This window comes from Saccopteryx bilineata, chromosome 1 (assembly GCF_036850765.1).
Source record: "Saccopteryx bilineata isolate mSacBil1 chromosome 1, mSacBil1_pri_phased_curated, whole genome shotgun sequence".
Lineage (NCBI taxonomy): Eukaryota > Metazoa > Chordata > Mammalia > Chiroptera > Emballonuridae > Saccopteryx > Saccopteryx bilineata.
Genome location: NC_089490.1, coordinates 48,796,339 through 48,812,045, shown reverse-complemented (window position 1 = coordinate 48,812,045; position 15,707 = coordinate 48,796,339). Strand labels below are relative to the sequence as shown.

The following is a 15,707-nucleotide window of genomic DNA, read 5'->3' as shown; positions in this document are numbered from 1 at the left end:
ACCATTGGTGGGGGACTAGATTTTTATTAAAGAAAAAAAAAATCAGCCCTGGCCGGTTGGCTCAGCGGTAGAGCGTCGGCCTGGCGTGCGGGGGACCCGGGTTCGATTCCCGGCCAGGGCACATAGGAGAAGCGCCCATTTGCTTCTCCACCCACCCCTCCTTCCTCTCTGTCTCTCTCTTCCCCTCCCGCAGCCGAGGCTCCATTGGAGCAAAGATGGCCCGGGCGCTGGGGATGGCTCCTTGGCCTCTGCCCCAGGCGCTAGAGTGGCTCTGGTCGCGGCAGAGCGACGCTCCGGAGGGGCAGAGCATCGCCCCCTGGTGGGCAGAGCGTCGCCCCTGGTGGGCGTGCTGGGTGGATCCCGGTCGGGCGCATGCGGGAGTCTGTCTGACTGTCTCTCCCCGTTTCCAGCTTCAGAAAAATAAAAAAAAAAAAAATTAAAAAAAAAAAAAAGGAAAAAAAATCCAAAAACATTGAAAACTGTTATTATCTGGATAGTCACGGAAGAAATAACTATCACCATGTAGATGACATTATTTAGGCCCGTAGATGCCAAGTGGGTTATCTTGACTTTGGTTACAAACTGCTCTGCTTCATTTTGGTTGGGAGACATCTGTAAAATGAACTCTGAGTAGGGGTAAAGTGAGCCCTTTTTAGTGAAGTGGTTTTCAACCTGGGGCTGTTGCATATGAGATATGTGTTTGGGTTATTAGCATTTTCAAACAATAATCTCCCCAGATACCACCCCTTTGTAATTTTTTAAAAAGTTCTCCTGGTGATTCTGAACTACTGTATTTCCCCATGTGTAAAACGCTCCCATATATAAGATGCATCTTAATTTTGGGGCTCGAAATTTGAAAAAATATGTATTACATAGAGTTATTGAACTCAAGTGTTATTCATTATAAAATTCATACAGCTCTTCATCACTGTCAAAACTCCTATCCATTAGCTTGTCCTCATCTGTGTCTGATGATGAATCACTGTCTTCATATATTGCCTCGTCCTCAGTTCCATCAATGGCACGTGAAATGCCACACTTCTTAAATAAATCAACAACCACTGTATAAAACACATCCAGTTTTTAGACCCCAGGTTTTTCAAAAAGAGTGCATCTTCTACATGGGGAAATACGGTATCTCATAGCCTAGTCACATACTTCCGTCTCCTGTCAAAACCCACTTTTTAGGACTTGGGAATAAATTGTTTCTAAAAGATCCATTAGTGTTCTAGAGAAGTCAGTTAATCTCATATAAGAATGCTTTCATCTTAATAGAAGTCTTTTTTTTTTTTAATCAAGGTTGGCGCAGACCCAGAAAGACTAAGAATCTGAACAAATACAATTTTATATGTGAATAGTAGTAAATAAATTAAGAGGAGAAAATGAATGCTGTTAGTGTGGTGGCTGAGATGGGAAGAACTGAGACATTTTCTAATGGATTAAGGTGTTGGAGGTCACCTAACCTTGGAGATGAGGGTCCTTTATTTAAAAAGGATGCACACACACACACACACACACACACACACTCCTTGTGAAAAGTGGTAGCCTTCCCTACCAGGGAGATGTTAGGGTTAATCAGCATATAAGCCACTAATTGCAAACATGCAACACTTAAGATATTAATTTCATGCCTTTAAATGTCTCCTTGGTCCAATTTCAGTTTGTATGTCAAAAAAAGGTTTTCTTTAAAGTAATAAATTGATCTCAGAAAGACGGGTCACCTTTATAATGGTATTGGTGAGATTTTTGTCAGAGCAATGTTCTAGTGTGTTATGCAATATTGGGGTGTGTGTGTGTGTGTGTGTGTCCCTAAAGTAGTTAGCAGTTGCTAAAAGGATCTCTCTCAGTTCTTTTTACTTATGTGTTAATTTCACATAAGTAATTAGTAAGACAGTTCCAAGAACTAGTTAACACTTTTTTTTCCTATGTGTTCTAATCTGGGAAGATTTATACTATATTATTATATAGAATAAAGCAAATTAAAATTTCTTGAGACATTCTTCATGTTGGAGTTCAGGGTAGAAGTGACCCTTCTCTGGCTTTGGAGGCTGGAGGGTTAATGGTGAGGCAAGGCTGGCAGGACTGGAGGTGTCTCCGGTCTTGGTTTTCCTGGGGTGTGCTCCATTTCTTACTCTAAATGAATGACCTGAGTGAGAGTGCTAAGATTTTCTTTCTTAACTTCACTTTGTTCAAAACACAATGTTACATGCAGTCCTTCATGGTAACTTATTTTTATAACATTCAGGTATATAAGCTGGTCAGGTCCAATAAGACTGGGTCAGTCACCTAGCTATGAATATAACACATCAATATATTATAAAAACTGGAAATAATCTGTTATTGTGACTTTTTCCAACAGTTGAGATACACTCTTAAAAACTTTTTTAAAATTTAAAAACATTTATCTAAGAAAGCCTGAGAAGAGTCTTGTATTGATAAAATGCTCTACTTAAGACAGCTGCTGCTCTTTGATTCTTTTTAGATTTTAAAACTTAAGTCCCAAGTCACAATCTGTATTTAAGAGCTTCAAATAATAATTACTTCTAAAGTCCTTAAAAAGGGGCTGCCGGTTTCCCTGCAATCTTTTACAGGGCAAGCCGAGCTATATCCACTGATAACCCAGCTGCCGAGGAACTGAGTAAAGCCGGCTCCAAACTTCTCAGCTGTTGACAGGCTTGACTTGCTGAGAACACGGGTTAAATATAGCACGCGCAAGCCAGCTCCTCAACAAAGTCATTGCTCTGACGGTGTTGTGAAGGGAGCAGAAGACGGGAAACCTAATCTCAGAACCCAACAACACCTAGCAACAGTTGAAAAAACTTTTAAACAAAAGTCTGGGTGGGAGATAGACAACAGCTTCCAATTTCTGCTGATCAGGATTTCAGGGAGAAGAAGCTGCTTTCCCCTTCTCTCTACTCAGTTTCCTGCATGATTCCAGCTATTGGCTAGTCCTGGAAAAGAAAGTGGGAAAAGCTTTTTCCTCTGTATTCTTTTGGGCTGGATAGTTTTCCAGGACTCCAGTCTCTCCTGGGCTGTGGGACAAGCCACTGAGTTCTTCAAAGGATAAGCTACCTCCATAAAGGACATACCTTTGGTTAAACGAGCTGCCATCAGGTAAGAGCAAAATAAATAGTTACTTACACTTTTAAGAAATTTCTGCTTCCGTAAGAAGAGAGGTCTCTCCGATTCTGTGTTGTTGTTTCCTTTGATTCTTACTGTTCCACTGTGTGATAACACATTTAGGAATTATGATAATCATTGTGAATTATTTTTAAAGGACCAGAAACATCATGTCTTTCTCAGAATTATACTGCTTCTTTTTTAAACACAAAGATTATGTTTTAATAGCCATCAAAATATTTAGCCAAGTTATCATTCTTCGGCAGGTAACAGAAATATGTGACAAAGGACGATTTCATAGTGCCTTTTACAATTAGGATGGCTAACCAATGGAAGGGGTATTTTCCCTACAGGCAAAATAAGTCATTTATTGAAACAAGCTGAGCAGCTTGTGTGGTAAATGGAAGGAAGAGTTCTTCTATATGGTGTTTGTGCTGCTGTACTTTTGACTTGCTATCTGCTTTTCCCTTTGCCTGATTCTCTGATTACACTGGTACACATTGTGCTGTTGCTGACTTCATTACGTTACAGCCACCCCAAATGCTTCTGACTAGGCACAAAATATGCCTGGTATTAAATCACCACTTTTGCCGTTGTTGAATACATACTACTCAGGATAATATTATTTTGCATGAAAAATAAAGCCAAATTGAGTAATCGCTTGTACAAGGATAAAACAGATTCTGATTTTTAAAACTAAACTGAATTTATTAGAACAAATCTTTTCTTAAGTTGTATGAATGGGTGTATAGTGTGTTTATTATAGAGTGAAGGAAATGCTCCTTTCATCTGTTAGTATATTCTCTCCCCTTCCGTGAATTGTCATGCACTTTTCTCAGAATTGCTTAGAATGAACAACTTCACGTTGGATCTGACAAACATTATGTCTGTACATTGGTGATGTGTTTACTGTTGACACCTGGTGTCTATATTTGGGTTGGATTTGTATAAGAAGTTTTTTCCTTTAAATGAACATAATAATTTAAATGAATATTCTAATTTAAGGAGAATATCAAAGAAGATACAGATGAATATTTTAAAAAAATTATTTGAGTTTATTTTGTCAAGTTAAAAAAAGAAATTACCGCCTGATCAGGCGGTGGCACAGTGGATAGAGCATCGGACTGGGATGCGGAAGACCCAGGTTCGAGACCCCCCGAGGTTGCCAGCTTGAGCGTGGGCTCATCTGGTTTGAGCAAAAATCCTGCCAGCTTGAACCCAAGGTCACTGGCTCCAGCAGGGGGTTACTCAGTCTGCTGAAGGCCCGCGGTCAAGGCACATATGAGAAAGCAATCAATGAACAACTAAGGTGTTGCAACGCACAATGAAAAACTAATGATTGATGTTTCTCGTCTCTCTCCATTCCTGTCTGTCTGTCCCTGTCTGTCCCTCTCTCTGACTCACTCTCTGTCTCTGTAAAAAAATAAAAAAAAATAATAAAAAAAAAAAAGAAATTACCCAAGATCAGTTTTGAACATGTTGTTTGTTGACAAATAAGAAGGTATCAACCTTCTTTAGATGTTCCTATTTTTAAAAAATGTAATTAAAGCTAATATATATCATATGTACAGGAAAGTGAAATAGTACATACATTAAATACATAGTATGTATTATGTTTTATAATTGATTATATGAAAAGTATAAATAAAGCTTCATATAAAAAGTAAATGAAGCTAGTTATATATAGTGAATGATTTAAGTAATAGTGTGAAACACACTCAGGTAACCTTGGGTATCAGAGAATGGAACTCCTGGTGCCTTAGTGGTGATGAAGTATCTTCTTGAGTTTTTAAAAGTTAGAACAAAATGCTTTATATTTTTCTTGTTTTTATCTTAGGAAGGGTCACATTGTTGGCTTACAAATGTACATGTAAGGCCAAAATCTATTTTTTTTAAAAAATCTCTGAGTCAAGGCTGTTTAAGATTGGGGAAGTTGCAAGTTAGTCCCTGGGATATTATTTTATTTATTTTTTAAATTATTAAATATATTGGGGTGACATTGGCTAATAAAGTTATATAAGTTTCAGGTGGGTAGTTCTAAAATACATCATCTGTACATTGTACTGTGTTCACCACCCCAACTCAGGTCTCCTTCCATCACCATTTATTCCTCAATTTACCCTTTACTACCTCCCCCAATCCATTTTCTCTCTGTAATCCCCATACTGTTGTCTATGTTTATGAGTGTTTTTTTCTTTGTCTAATTCCTTCACGTTTTCACGCAGCCCCTCAATCCCCTCTCCTCTGACAGTTGTCAGTCCGTTCTCTATATCTATGAGTATGCTTCTATTTTGTTTATAACTTTGTTCATTAGATTCGGCATATAAGTGAAGTCATATAGTTTTTGTCTTTCTCTGATTGGCTTGTTTCACTTAGCCTAATTCTCTTCAGGTCTGTCCATGCTGTTGCAAAAGGTAAGATTTCCTTCTTTTTCATGGCTGAGTAGTACTCCAACAAGCAAAAGTACTACCACAGTTTTTTTTAATGACGTTTTAAAAGGTTTTTTTTAAGACTTTATTCAATTTTTAGAGAAGAGAGAGAGAGAGAGAGAGAGAGAGAAACAGAGAGAGAGAGAGAGAAGGGGAGGAGCAGGAAGCATCAACTCCCATATGTGCCTTTACCAGGGAAGCCCAGGGTTTTGAACTGGCGACCTCAGTGTTCCAGGTCAATGCTTTATCCCACTGTGCCACCACAGGTCAGGCCACCACAGCTTTTTTATCTACTCATCTACTGATCTGATGAGCACTTGGGATGCTTCCAAATCTTGGTCATTGTAAACAATGCTGCAATGAATATAATGTTTTGGGTTTCTTCAGACATATTCCTAGAAGTGGAATCACTGGGTCATAGGCATAATTTTTTGAGGTAACTCCATACTGCTTTCCATAGTAGGTACACTTGTCTGTTTCCCACTAAAAGTGTACAAGGGTTCCCTTTTCTCCACATCCTCACCAGCACTTGTTGATTTATTGATGATGGTCATTCTGACAGGTGCAATGTAATATCTTATTGTGGTTTTAATTTGCATTTCTCTGATAATTCCTGACATTGAGCATCTTTTCATATGCTTTTTGGCCATCTGTATGTCTTCTTTAGAGAAGTGTCTATTCAGGTCTTTGTCATTTTTTATTTATTATTTATTATTTACTTATTTTTGTGGCAGAGACAGGGAGAGTCAGAGAGAGGGACAGATAGGGACAGACAGACAGGAAGGGAGAAAGATGAGAAATATCAATTCTTCGTTGCAGTTTCTTAGTTGTTCATTGATTGATTTCTTTTTTGATTGATTTCTCATATGTGCCTTGACCGTGGGACTTCAGCAGACAGAGTAACCCCTTGTTCAAGGCAGCGACCTAGCGCTCAAGCTGGTGAGCCTTGCTCAAACCAGATGAGCCCGCACTCAAGCTGGCAACCTCAGGTTCTTGAACCTGGGTCATCCACATCCAGTCCGACGCTCTATCCACTGTGCCACCGCTTGGTCAGGCTTTGTCCATTTTTTAATTGGATTGCTCCTTTTATTTATTTATTTTTTGGTTTTGAGTTGTGTAAGTACTTTATAGATTTTGGATATTACCCCCTTATCAGCTGTATCAATTAATCTACCATTAGTTCTAGGCATGTAATTTCTTTTGGAGTCAGTATAACAGGGTGTATATAACTGAGTACAGCATTTGGCCCTGAGTGAAAACCATGTTTCTAATGAATTGTAATTTTGAGGAGTATCATCCTTTATTTTTTTTCAAGCAATAGAGGGGGAGATAGAGAGACAGACTCCTGCATGTGCACTGACCATGATCCACCCAGCAACTCCTGTCTGGGGCCTATGCTTGAATCAACTGACCTATCCTCAGTGCCCGGGGCCAATGCTCAAATCAATTGAGCCACTGGCTGTGGGAGGGGAAGAGGGAGAGAAGGGTTAGAGGAAGGAGGAGAGGAAGGGAGAGGGAAGCAGATGCTCACTTCTCCTGTGTGACTTGATCAGGTATCAGAATCCAGGACGTCCATAGCCGGGCCGCCACTCTACCCATTTAGCCAACCAGCCAGGTCTGAGTATCATCTTTATGGCTATAAGTTTACACTTGAGAATCTAAAGTAGCTCATGTTAGACCATGGACTTTCCTCCAGTATATGAACAAACTCTCCATGAACCATGCTGATTCTGTTCTGTTCATTCAATTCACATTTCTGTGTTATTTTGGAATCCCCCTTCTCCCTTTTACCATGAGAGTTGTTGGATTCCATTGCCATGTCTCCCGCCACACTAAGCCCTCCCTTCCACCTTTGTCTGGATTGTAACACTAGTGCCCTCCTCCTACCCCTCATTTCTATCCAAACCACCTTGCCTATGACCATGGGGTTAATTTTCCCAAAGTGTTGCTATGCTTGTCTCTTTACTTTTCAGTTATCTCCTGGGACTTGTTGTTGCTGCCAAATACCTAGGCTGGGTATTTTGAAAACCTTCCGTCATCTGGCACGTCCTTAACTTTTCTAGTCTCAGCTCCCACTATTCAACAACAAGTATTTGTCTCTTGCGTCAGATATTTCAGATTTGGGGCCGTTCTCCAAACATACACACCACACAGAACGTTTCAATGTTCTCCCCCACCTGTTCTACTCCCTAGGCTTGGGACACCTTTCTTCCCTTTTCCTGTAGAGAATTTGTTTACTTTATAAAACCCAGATCTGTGCCTTCCACTTTCACAACGACTTCCAAAACCATGCCCTGAAGAAGCGATTCCTTCTTAGTGTAGACAGTTTGGTGCTCTGTTTGAATTAGGGTAGTTTGGAGCAGGGTTTGCCTAAATTCAGAATAATTTTCTGAAGATGACTAGGTAGAAAGCATTGCCCTAAGTATCACTTGGCTTTAAAGCTTTCAGTCTCAGGCACATTGTAGATGTTTTATCAACACTTTTTTTTTTTTGTACAGAGATAGAGAGAGAGTCAGAGAGAGGGATAGATAGGGATAGACAGACAGGAACGGAGAGATGAGAAGCATCAATTCTTAGTTTTTCGTTGTGCGTTGCAACACCTTAGTTGTTCATTGATTGCTTTCTCATATGTGCCTTGACCACGAGCCTTCAGCAGACTGAGTAACCCCTTGCTCAAGCCAGCGACCTTGGGTCCAAGCTGGTGAGCTTTGCTCAAACCAGATGAGCCCACGCTCAAGCTGGCGAGCTTGTGGTCTGGAACCTGGGTCCTCCACATCCCAGTTCGATGCTCTATCCACTGCGCCACCGCCTAGTCAGGCTTATCAACATTTTTAGCTCTAGGTTTCTGACACTGAGTGTGTGAGAAAGGCTGGATAAATATAAAACCAAGAAAAAAAACTGTAATTGTGGGGAATAGCTTTCTATCTCAAATATTTCTTAAGAAAGGCTTCATAGTTTTCCTGTGCCTAGAAAAATTATAAATAATTGTAACTATGGTCATGTACCTGATTGTGGAAGTGATTTACCTCTCGGGAATGAACCATAAAAGGGGACATAGGAAGACTACATATATTCATGCCTGTCTTGTGTATGTACCTAGACCTTTCAATACTACAATGCATATACTTTTATTATCTTTTGGTACCAGATTCCCTTTATAGTTACATTTGGTACTATTCATTTAAATTATGGCTTCCTTTATTTGTTAGTCATTATGAATTAGAATCTGGTAGTGAGCATTAAAATACTTAAATGTTATATCATGATTTTTTTTTTCTTCAGAGATGTTAGAGAGACATTTCTGTTTTACTTTAATCACTCATCAAACCTGTAGCCTTACTATGTGAGATAAAGTATGAATCATGAATTTATTGATTTTTAGATACAGAGGAAGAGGGAGAGTGAGAATCAGGAATCAGGAACATCGATCTGTTCCTCTATGTGCCCTGACAAGGGATCAAATCTGCAATTTCTGTGCTTCAGAACAATACTCTAACCAACCAAGCTACCTGGCCAGAGCATGAATCCTGACTCTTAAGCAATCTTTTTGTGTACATGAAAAGAAAAGCATTCTTGTCATATTTTAAGATGGCCAAGGAGGTTAAAATTACTCTTCTAAATGAGTGTCCAGTAAGAATCACTATGAGATTTTCTCTATGAAATTTGTGAAATATTGAATATATTCATTTAGCAGTGGTTTCCTTATGGTTATAATTTTTACTTATTTCCTAGAAGTAAAACTTTGTGGTAAAATACACATTCTAAACTAATAATGGTTTCTTTTTTTGTAAGTTACCATTTTACGGAGGTTTTTTTTTTTGTTTGTTTGATTTTTAGTCAGAGAGACAGAGAGAGAGAGAGACAGGTAGCGACAGACAGACATGAAGGGAGAGGGAGATGAGAAGCATTAATTCTTTGTTGCGTCACCTTAGTTGTTCATGGATTGCTTTCTCATATGTGCCTTGATGGGGGTGGAGGGCTACAGTTAAACCATTGACTCCTTGCTCAAGCCAGAGATCTGGGTTTAAGCCAGAGATCTTGGGCTTCAAACCAGCAACCTTTCAGCTCAAGCCAGCAACAATGGGGTCATGTCTATGATCCCATGCTTAAGTCAGAAACCCTGTGCTAAAGCTGGTGAGCCTGGGCTCAAGCTTGTGACCCTGAGGTTTCTAACCTGAGTCCTCAGCATCGCAGGCGATGCTTTATTCACTGCTCCACCACCTGGTCAGGCTAATTTTATAGTGCCTTTAATCCTCATTTTCACTAATTTGTCTCATCTTAGTTATCTAAACATGTGGGTTGTAGAAAAGCAGCATCATGGAAAGTGAGAGGGCAAACTTAGTTTGAGATCAATTTCTGCAGAAAGGTTAAGAGAAAAAAAGATTGGTAACAGTCTGTTAGAAAAATAACGTTAAAAGCCTGCAGCATTTTTATGTATTAATTATTTTAATACATATAGCAATAGAATAAAAGATAAGCTAGAAAAATATATTTTGTTTCCCTTAATCTGAGTTGAAGATATAACAATAAGGACATGTTCTAGCAGGAAAGGCTTGTATTGTAGTCCTGGATTCAGATTTCAGCTCACAGTAACCCTGGGCAAAAATCACTCCCTGTGCTTCAGTTTCCTCAACTATAAAACAAGGATAATAATACTACCTTCCTCATACAAATGTTTTGAAGATTAAATGAGTTAATAAAACTTAAAATTGCTTGGTATACCTTTCAATACATTTGAGCTTTTATTGCTTTATTATTACACCGTAAATATAGTTATCTTTATTGCACACAAAATTCTTGGCTACGGATAGTCTGTGAACTCAAGTTCATAGAATCATAGAAGAAGCAGAAGCATGCATTGTTTAAATTTGGAATCCTGCCTGGGGCATATTTTGCTCCTGGGTACCCTATGCAGACATAGTTTGAATGCCAGCCAATAATTTAGTATGGAATTTATATTTCTAACCCTCCCTTATCACTCAGCAGTCTGCTGTCTTGTAGAATCATTACTAAAAAAGCTCAGAAATCACTGACAGCATAAACTATCTTATGGTTTCTATATTTATACTTGGAGATAAATGTGTGTTTATATGTAGTGCTTGGGTATCTCTTTTATAGCTGACTACACTGGGTAATATATGGAAACAGAGACTCCTTCTATGGAGGAATATTTTATTAAATTTATCATTCTTTATTTCTTCCCCTGGATATTTATTTTGTTTTACTAACCTAGTAACAGATAAAAAATAAAAAGACCAAAAAAGGTCATCTCATGCTAGCTTCAACTTTACCAAATAGAAATAAATTCTTGTTATTCATGGCCCTTAATCATATTCACTTTTCTTAAACATGATAAGAAACCATATTTCAAGATGACCAAAAAAAGTGTTATGTCATAAATATGTGTGTATATGTTATGGGGTGATGACTGCTCTGTATATTTAAATTAATGAATGTATATGATACACTCTTATAAGTGAGAAGTTTCTTAGTAGCGTTAGTGCCAACAAACCTTATGTAGGGTAGTTATGGTTTAGACCTGTTTTGCTTTTTTTTTTTCTCAATTGAAAAAATGAGTTTCTGAAAATGAAGCAAACTGAGCTTTATAATTATCATTCTCTAATGAAAACCTTGTTGTTGAAAGAAAGATTGAAGGAGAGAAGGGAGGAAGAAAGAAAAGAAGAATGGAAGGAGCCCTGGCCAGCTAGCTCAGTTGGTTAGAGCATTCTCCTGAAATGACAGGGTTGTGGGTTTGATCCCTGGTCAGGGCACACACAGGAAGCAACCAATGAATGCACAACTAAGTGGAACAACAAATAAATGCTTCCCTTTCCTTTCCCCCCACCCCCCTCCCTCTCTCTGTTGCTCTAAAAATCAATCAATAGAAAGATTAAACGCTGACTGGATACTTTGGTAGTTTGCCAGTTTGATCCCTGTTCAGGGCACATAGAGACACAGCTTGATGTTTGATATTCAATAGTCATGTCTCTCTGTCTCACTCTCTCTGTTTGTCTGTCTCTCCCTGCCTCTCTCTAAAAGAAAAAAAAAAGACAAGCAGGAAAAGAAAGTAAACAAGGTAAGAATTTTTCCTAGCTCCATAAAATACATTTTAAAGGTTCTAGGGAATAAATATAGGAACTATAAATATATTGGATTATTTTCTTTCTCCTTAAATGGTCAGTCTTCCTCTTCAGCTAACAGAGATGTGAAAAGGCTATAGGCACAGCACAGCCTTCCCTATAGCAGGAGCTGAGGCTGTGCCGTGAATTGTGGAAGAACTTAGAGTAAGGAGAGTCAAACATGAGTTGAGCAGCTATAGTTGGCTGTTAACCAGCTGATTGCAGAACTTGAGAAAGTCCCAGCGAAGAGATGAAGAAACATGACATTAAGCAGCACACCAGTCCCCGAGAGCTCTGTTTAAGCCACAGCAGCACTGAAAAACCAAAAGAATGTTGGTGTTGCTTTTCCTTTTTGGGAAATGGTGTCAATGTTCATAATATTGGGTGATTTATGTGTCTCTGAGGTCTGTGAAAGGCAGACTGAAAAGAATTTTTAAAGTTAAAGCATAATTTATTTCAAGTGACCTGACTTGAGTCCTTAAGGTTCAGGAGTTTTGTTTCTTTCTTGCTTAAATGCTGCCACCTGCCTCCTTTACCAAAACATAGATGAAAATGATGATTGTTGCTTTGGTAGACAAGGACCTTATATGTCTACACATGAAAGCAGTTGTTTTTTTTTTGATTTTGTAATAATTATAACTGCAATCTTTCCAAGTTACTTTGAAGAAATGCATTACCTGCTGCTTATCTTTGTAAGGAAAAGGTGTAGGAAAGCCATGAAATGGACCTATCAGAGTTAGCCAATACATTCTTTAAAAAATGATTTGCCAAAGATTAAAGCCAAAAGTCAGTTTGATTGAAAACAGTAGGCTGCTGACATTACTAAGATAATCAAGTTATTGCCAACTTGCCTGTTTATCTAAAAGAGCTTTGCAAAAATAAGGTTTTCACTCTCTGTCTCTCTCTCACATACATGAGTCGTAGGCTATACAGTAATAGGGATAAATGGACTTTATTTTTCCTCATATCTCTTTAATATACTTATGTCTTAAGTAACTCATTTTAGGGCCTGCTTCTTTGACTCAGGTACCACAGCACAACAGGAAAGGAAGAGACATTGCTGAGTTCATAATGCTATTTCAGTGTGGCAGCCTAAGTACATGAGGAAATGACACCACCGGCCTGTATTTGGAGCCTTGCAGTTACTGTGACGACAACACACACTAATGGAAAACAAAGATGGTCTGCTTGCCAGGGGGAGCTTGAAAGAGGTTTGCCAGCTCAGATTTTTCCTAATTATTCTATAAGTTTTGAAATGGGATGCTGGAGGTATTCAGTTCTTAACTGTTCAGTAAGTGGCACATGCTTGAAGAGCAGCCTGATATTTGAACGTGGGAAGGGCCTTACACATGAGTTTAACTTTCACATGCTGTCTTGATAGGTATCATCTTCTGGTTTGGACACCACCAAACCAACTGCTTTGGTCACAGCCTGTTGTTTCTCTGGTTACTGAAGGAAGCCAGCTGCTTTGGTAGAATTCACTCTTCAGGGGCCCCTCAACTTTGAGTAACATCTCCTCACCTTCTATATTCTGTTCATTTTATAGATCACTGCCCAGCACACCAAATGTTCCTTCTAATGACTGGGACATCAGAATCCCAATTATTATATAATAGTAATAATAGATGATATAATAATAATAAAGATATATATAATATATGTATTCTATAGTTAAATTTAATTATAGATGACATAATAGCTGACATATACTGGAGATTATTCTGTGCCAGGCATTGTGCCAAACACTTTACATGGATGATTTTATTTACTTCTCATAACAACCCTATGAGGCACTATTTTTATCTCTGTTTTGCAGATAAAAAAAATGAGTCTTATAGATGGTTACTTCCTAGTGGTAGATTTGAAATTCAGACTCAAGCACCTTGACCTTATTTAGCCCATATTTTTAACCACTTTCTTGTAATGTAGACAGTTGTTCAAAGAAGATCTCCGCCTAGATGACTGTGAGATATTTTAATGAACGTGACACTGCAGGGGGTCAGCTGCTCCTACAGTCTGAAGAAATTCACTACAAGCAAATAACAAAGAGATTCAGTGGCAAAAGGCCAATTGGGGCTCTTCTCCAGGGTTCCGAAGTGGCACCAGAAGCTTCAGTGGCCCTTGGAGTTGGGCAACATAGAAAGAGCTGTGCCCGGGGCACTGGATGGCAGAAGCTATTCTTCCAGTTACTGATGGAGCAGTGTGGTTCTTGGTTTCCACATTGCTGAGTTGGCTCCCTGGAACAGGATGCCATGGAGCATTTGAATTTATGAGCTATTATGGCTACTGCTGTAGCCAGATCCTTTGATACCATTGGGGTTTTGGTCTGTTGTTGCTCCTGTTGACAGCTCAGAACTCCACCTTCTTTAGTAGGAGTTGAAATGCTCTGCAGATCTCTGTCTTGGTCATAAGCATTCAGTTTGTTAAATATGTTTAAGACAGAATCCTACAACGTACTTATTCAAGCTGATGGTAGCAATATTCCTTGAAGTAGCCTTGGTGGTATTGGTTGGAGGAGGCAGTAAGGAAGGAGACAGAGGGTTTCATTCCATAGAAGAGCTCTTATTGGCTCCCAGTGACTGTGTAGGGAGTGAGTTATCAATCTGGCAGCATGTTGTTCCTTGGAAAAAAAAATAAAGAAGAACAGGACTTGATATAATTTAAGGAAAATTACCTGATACTTTTTAGCCAGTGGTTTGCTACTGTGGAACAATGGCATAAGACATTTTATTTTACACGTATGGCATTTAACTTTTGCAAGTGTCTGAGGTGAAAGAGCAGTTCTAGTAAAATTTTGATGGAGCTAATAATGCTTTGCTTTTTTTTTTTATGCCAGTGGCCATAAATATTCTACTTTTCCAGTGTATCAAATATCTCAGGTGGTGGGATTAAATTTCTCAGGAAGCTGAATTTTTCATGTGAAGTGAACAGATAACAGAATGAATCTCTATCCTCTGAGAAATTCTGTTTTATGAATGGAAGACAGTATCTGGTCACAGCTGTATTAGCATACCCCAATCTTCCCAACACAGTTATATACACGCATTACTAGGCAATGCACAGGACTTACACCTCTATTTACCTGACACATTAAACATCTTCCTGAAGCAAATATACTCTTCTCTCTGTGGCATAGACCTATTTAATTGAAAACAAAGTAAGTGGTGTATTACATTCATCAAGTCCCTCTGTTTCTTTCACATGATCTTTCCTGATATTCTTACAACAAATAAACTCAGAATTTCCCTTTCGTCATTGCCAGTCTTTATGTAAAAATGTGTAACAGTGCCAAAGGAAAGAAAGAATTAGTGTTATATCCTCTGTTTCCAAAGGGCTTGACTGGTTGGCTAATGGACGTTTTTAATTTTTTATTATTATTTTTTCTCAATTCTAAATTTCTCTTGGCAAAAAACTGAGTAAAAATTTTCACATTAATCTTTAACTAATGTCTCTTAAATGGAAGATATTAAGAGTTTATAATCTTGATTCATGGATTACCTGAGACAATCTATATGAACTCCTGGTTCTCTTAGCACCTCTGTACCTGGTCTAATTTCAAGGAGAAATGGAGGCTCTGAGTCTCACAGTATCGATGACCATATAGTTTTGGTCTTAGAGCTACCCATACCCATCAGGGAACTAACAGGGCAGAAATCTCTAGACTCTGAGCTCACTTGGAGCTATCAGATCATCTAGTCTTGTAGTTCTCAATACTTACTGTGCATCAGATTTACCTGGGATGCTTTAAACATGCAGCTGCCCGAGCTATGCCCCAGAGGTTCTGATTCAAGTTGGCCTGAGTAGGTACCCAAGTATTGGTCTATTTTAGAAGCTTTTATATGATTTTAATGTGCCTCCAGGGTTGAGAATCAGTTATCTAGCACAATCTCATCATTTTATTTTATTATTTTAAGTGAGAGGAAGAAGACAGAGAGACAGACTCTAATATGTGCCCCAACTGGGATCTACCTGGCAAGCCCCCTACGCATGATGCTCTGCCCATCTAGGGCTTTTGCTCAACAATGAGCTCTTTTTTTTC

General features: G+C 38.7%; 1 protein-coding gene across 5 annotated transcripts in view; it reads left to right on the top strand.

Annotated features, from left to right (window-relative positions):
• Positions 1-2,767: 2,767 nt before the first annotated feature.
• FILIP1 (filamin A interacting protein 1) overlaps positions 2,768-15,707 on the top strand; it is a 242,178-nt gene continuing 229,238 nt past the window's right edge. For 3 of the 5 annotated variants that reach the window (XM_066253842.1, XM_066253799.1, XM_066253808.1), the window contains exons 1-2: positions 2,768-3,114; positions 12,695-12,879. In XM_066253842.1, coding sequence (XP_066109939.1) covers positions 12,835-12,879 — 45 coding nt within the window. In that variant the 5' untranslated portion in view covers positions 2,768-3,114; positions 12,695-12,834. The remainder of the gene's footprint in view (positions 3,115-12,694; positions 12,880-15,707) is intronic. The other 2 variants (XM_066253815.1, XM_066253823.1) reach the window with 1 other exon arrangement.